This window comes from Sinocyclocheilus anshuiensis, unplaced genomic scaffold (genome assembly GCF_001515605.1).
Source record: "Sinocyclocheilus anshuiensis isolate Anshui unplaced genomic scaffold, SAMN03320099.WGS_v1.1 scaffold670, whole genome shotgun sequence".
Lineage (NCBI taxonomy): Eukaryota > Metazoa > Chordata > Actinopteri > Cypriniformes > Cyprinidae > Sinocyclocheilus > Sinocyclocheilus anshuiensis.
Window position 1 is genome coordinate 972,498 of NW_015546062.1, and position 5,461 is coordinate 977,958.

The 5,461-nt window shown below is 40.9% G+C and overlaps 1 protein-coding gene across 2 annotated transcripts in view; it reads left to right on the forward strand.

The window, feature by feature from the left end:
- Positions 1 to 5,461, forward strand: part of cadm4 (cell adhesion molecule 4) — a 161,029-nt gene that overhangs the window by 18,731 nt on the left and 136,837 nt on the right. Inside the window, exon 1 of one of the 2 annotated variants that reach the window (XM_016500821.1) lies at positions 1,114 to 1,201. The exons of the other annotated variant lie outside the window; for it this stretch is intronic. Coding sequence (XP_016356307.1) covers positions 1,129 to 1,201 — 73 coding nt within the window. The 5' untranslated portion in view covers positions 1,114 to 1,128. Of the gene's footprint in view, positions 1 to 1,113; positions 1,202 to 5,461 lie in introns of those variants that run through there. 2 annotated transcript variants of the gene reach the window in all.

Sequence of the window (5,461 nt, forward strand, 5' to 3'; positions counted from 1 at the left end):
GTTCAGTCGAGTCATGCTCCATCTAACAAAGCAAAAAACCATTTTAGTTCATTTGTACTGTATATATGTACATATGTCACAAGGCTCTCAACGAGAGGATAAAAAGAGCTATATAAACCACAGTCCTCTAGTGAAACCGGCGGCAGTCTGGAAATAAAAGGGCTAGAAGATGCCCTCATCCACTTGTGAAATATCCCAACCGAGCAGTACCATCCAGACTTTCTGCCAGCTATACAGCTGCAGCGGGAACAATGACACACATACGCATACAAATGCGCTCGCACACTCTTACTTAGGCACTCTGAGCAGGCTCGGACTAGCTGGCACACGCTCCGAATTTCAGGACAGGAGTGGACGAAGCGACCTAAGCTAACCCTGAGTTACATTTTACATGTCTTCACTAGCACACGGGTCTAGTGAACGAATGCAGTCGGTGGATTTGACTCCCTTATGTTTTATAAAGTTTTATGGAGTTCTCCGCTTGTTTAAATCAGCCAGCGTTCATACACACACACATACACACACACACAAAGTCAAACCCCCATGCTGCCTAATGTGGTATGTTACGCTCATAAAGTCCAAGAAGCCTGAAGTTTAAGAACATCACACACTCCCACGGCCCACATGCTGTAGGCACACACACACACGCACACACTTTCATTCTGTCACACTGTGGGCTATGGTAAGTCTTGGCTCTGCTGGGAGGTTTAAAAGCAGCCAGAGGGGCATTTGTCCTTCACTCTCACTCCTACTCCTTTTTTCATCCCTCCATCTTTAATTCAGCATCCCGACCCCAAGTCCCAGCATCCACCTCTGCTCGCTATCATTTGTTTTTTCTCAAGTAGACCCTACATCCCTCTCTCTCCCTGTCTAGGGGCTAAATCGCTTCCTTTTGTACTTCACCACCCCCTTTCAGATGACAGTTGGCAGAAACGAAAAACAGAACGAAGATGATGCGCGTGCATGTGCGTGAGAATGAGGGTCCAAAAAGAAAGCTGTGAAAGCAGGCGCAAACACACGTCTTCTGGCTTTGAATTAATCCCGTTGATTATACTGCCGAAATCTGGGTTGTGACACAGTTGTTATTGCTTTACGATATCACGATATCACGATTGCTTTACGAGTGAGATGAAGAAAGGAGATGGAGAGGAGGGGGCGGCAGGAAAGATGGAGGAAAAGAATCAATGCAGAAGCTCGCAAGGTAATTAAAAGCAGCTATGGACAGGCCTTGAAAGCCATTATTAGTAGCTCTTGGTAAAATTACTATGATTACACAAACAGCTCCACCAACACAGGCTTTTGTGTTTAGGCCGTAATTGCCCCTGCAACGGATTCAGATTCTCAACAATGTTGTTTTTCATGATAGATTGGAAACAAAGTGAGGGGAGGAAGGAGGCTGAATGAAAAGGCCAACACTTCTCGATGCCCCAGATGTCAATATAAGAATTAATCGCTTAATCGCTATCCACAGAGCAAATGTACTTTCATGTTCTCAATTACCCGTTTTGTATTCATCAAGATGTTTAAGAAGATCAGCTTCTTGGAGCTGCAGCGTAGTGCTTGGTATACAGGACACACTGAGATTCAAACTAATTTGAGTTGATATCGTGAAATGGTGAAGGCTTTGCATGTGAATATAAGTTTGCTTGTCGTTTGACTGCTGAGTAAACTGATTAATAGCAGGATTCTGATATTGTTATTAAAGATGTCGTTCAGATAACATTTTCAAAACCACTGTAAGTGGGCATATCCTTACATACGTCAATATGTATTGATCTCGACATTGGGTTTAATAGAGCATTTTCATCTCTGATACATCAAAACTGCAATTGATTTAACACAAATTACAATAAAAAATTTACAAAAATATACAAATGATTAATGGTGGCTGTAGTATTGGCAAAAATATACATAAATATAGGTTCAAAATCCAGTGATTTTGTGATTTCATCTAAAAAACAATCTCAGTTCCTCTCCAGACAAGCACATGCTTGTTTGCTTTCATCCATTTCATCACAGCCGGGATTAAATGAAAGATATTTTGTAGGTCAGCTGGTGCTCAGATTGCATAAACTGCTTAGACTAGTCAGAAAAAGTTAGTTGTCAAATTTTTTTCTTCAAGACTGATCATAACTTTTTAAAGTCAATTCTAAAAAAAAAGTAGATCTAATATGAATCAGAAAATTAAGACTGATTACCCCCTTGGGAAGATGGTCAAATTAGTTAAGTCTTTTTTCTTCTTAGATTTGAGCAAAAAGTTACCAATGTGAGTTAAAGCCTAAATGTAATTTTCTTTATCTTTATTTCCCATCCTCTAGACTTTTTTATTAAGCTAGCTCAAACAATAGAGCATGATGCTAGTAACGGCAAGGTCATGGGTTTGATTCTCAGAGAAAGGGAAAACTGATTAAATGTTGAATGCCATTTAAGTCACGTTGTATCTAAGTGTCTGCCAAAAAAATGTCTGCCAGATGCATAAATGTAAATGTTTCTGTTAGTAAGAGAACAGAAGGTCAGAGCTCAGTTGCTATTGTGCATCTCTACAGAACTGATAAGCAACTCAAGGCCACACCATCACTGTTTGTTTTCCACATCTGAGAAAAGTCTCAGAAGTACTGTAAATACACTATGTGAGAGCCATTTCAAGAGTTTTCTCTTGCAGGAAAAAAAAAAAAGATGAGCTTATAGAGTAACCCCAAATATATTAGGACACTCATGCCACACTTAATGTGAAGGTCTTAAAATTATATAACAAAATATCAAACCAAGTGACATACTTTTAAATAATGTAGTTAAAAGACACTTTTCAAGCTGACGGTCAGCCGCCAGGTCAATGATGGGCCATCGTTGAGCATTTGTAAGCTCAGTTTTTGCTGTGTTTACCGAGATCACTCTGAGAAGCTGGTGAATAAAAAGCGAAAGTCATGAAAGCAAGCAAATGATGAAGTCAATAGGGCACACACAGAATGCTCTTCTAATTTTACGTCATCATCTGAACATCCCAATACGTCAATATTTTCATAACGATATGACTGTCTGGAATGAAGATAATAAAGACCAACTGATCAACATGATTCAAATCTAAAATGGTAAGCAAGAACTTCTTTGTTTGTGGTTTGTATATCCGCAGTCCTAATGTCGGTTTCTCTTAAAGGGGTCATCGGATGAAACATGCAATTTTACAAGTTCTTTTAATTGAAATGTGTGTTGGCAGTGTGTGTACACAACCAACCTATAATGATAAAGATTCACCCAATGTTTTTTTTTAATCTTGTTAAATCATTCCCCCTTTCTCAAATCGAGCCGATCTCAGATGCCTGTCTGTGTGATGTCACATAGACGCAGGCCCCTCCCACGTTTGTTTGATTGACAGTAGCATTTCAGCACAGACTGGACTGGTGTCTTACCTCAGACCCGCCCTGAGTGAGGTGTCATCAGTCCGCCATTGTTTCTTTACTCCCGACATCTGAGCCGCTGAAGACGCAGTGGTTTGAAGCGACTTAAAGTTTGTTTCTGAAGGGAATGTGCCCCCGATCTACCTAAATCCGTCTATGTATACGCGAATCATTTGTGATCCAGCTTCACCTCCAGAACAAGTGAGTGTAAGGTTTTTTAAATGTGGGGTATGTATTTTTTCAAAAACGCTTTAGAAAACTGTGTCGGGCCGAGTACCAAAACAAACTTGTAGGCAATCAGCAGTAAGAGGTGTGTCTACTCATAATGGGGACGAGAGAGCGCTAAAGTGCACAGGATGGACATTAGCCGAGCCGAGCGACGACAGAAAGATAGAGATAGTGGTTAAAAAACAAAAGAGGAAAACGTCTGCGGAACAAAAGAAGATTTATGATAAGGCAAGAAGTAGGACCCGTGTAAATATCGGATCAGATTTCCAGCGCTGGAGAGAGCTCAAGGAGTGGGAAGGCCTGCGATCGGACGCCGAGGTTGCTTTGTTTCTTCTCGATAGGTGAGTAACATTGGTTTTGCTTTGAGTCACAGAACTAATATATGCTGTTAAAACACATATATGCACGTTAAAACACACAGTACTACCAAAACACATTTGACCTGTATTACCATAGTAACACACATTGCTTTCACTTATTGATGACATCATACCCTCGGCCGGCTGGCACAGCAGATTCCGCCATATTCGTTGCCTGGGTTGCGTACGTATGTGTGGGGCGGAGCTATCAAAATAGGGGTGAGACCCTTTTGGGGTAGGGGCGTGTTTGTTTTGGTGATTTGAAATATCAACACTGGCTACCAGAAATCGCTTACAGTACCCCACCTTTAATTAATCTTTGCAAATCGCCTTTCCTAATAATGTGCTAGTTTGCAAGTATCACGATGAATGCGGCTAAAGTTTACTGTCTCTCAGAGAGCGGCTCGGAAGAGAGGGGCGGGGTGAACAGAGCTCATTTGCATTTATTACATGCAATAAAATGGCTTGCTGTAGACTGAGCTGTTTTTGACAAGGTAAAAATGGTGCTGTTTTACTCTACAATTGAGAAATTTTAACCAAACTATGTTACAGACTAGTGTTGGGCGATATGCTCAATTTTCATATCGTCCTATCGTCAGCCTGTGAGAACGCCGATACACGATATTATCGTGCTAATTTATTTAATTATTTATTTACTTAGTTTCATTGCCTGAAAGTGAACCATCTCCAGCGTAAGGCTAAAAGTAGCCTAATGTTTTTAATATGACTGAATTTGTATTTAACATGAAAACAAATTAATAGAAACATTGTAAGTTACTAATTATAATGCTTACATTTCCTCAGTTATCCAGAAAGCAGCTACAGAAAACGAGCAAAGAACATTACATTACCAAAGAACATCATCACACGCTCAGTCTAGCGCGAGTTTATGCACTTTAAAAACACTCGTTATAATCAGTGAATTTACACTGTATGATGAATAAATGTCTTATACTTACATCGCAGGTACATCTGCACTTTGTTGTTTATGATGAGAGAATTTGCGAGTCAGAATTCAGTCAACGGAACTCCGCTATTTCAGTGGTGACTCGTCTGAACGCCTCTGATTGGCCATTGCATTCAAAAGCTCAGCATAATCGTGTCTAGTGTTGTCAAAAGACCCGGTATTTCGGTACCAAGTCGGTACTAAAAAAATGAAAACGTTACGGTACCAGGTTTTCTTAAGTACCGGTGGTACCGAGTACCCGGTCAACCCGGTTCTTGATGCGCTATCCAAAAGCTATCCTCTTCCAGTCTTGCCAAGTCCGCGGTTTTCCCGCGGAATTGGGCTGCTTTAACACTGTTGCCGCGGTTGAAAAACGACCCCATTAACGTGATATTTAGCCCCTGGAATGGGGGAATCCCGCCAAAACATGCGTATTTTATCCCCGGAACGCGATTTTTAACGGGGACACACTCGAAACGCGATTGGGCGGGTTTTGTTGTGAAAACCTGGCAACCACTTCATAAAAGCAGTGG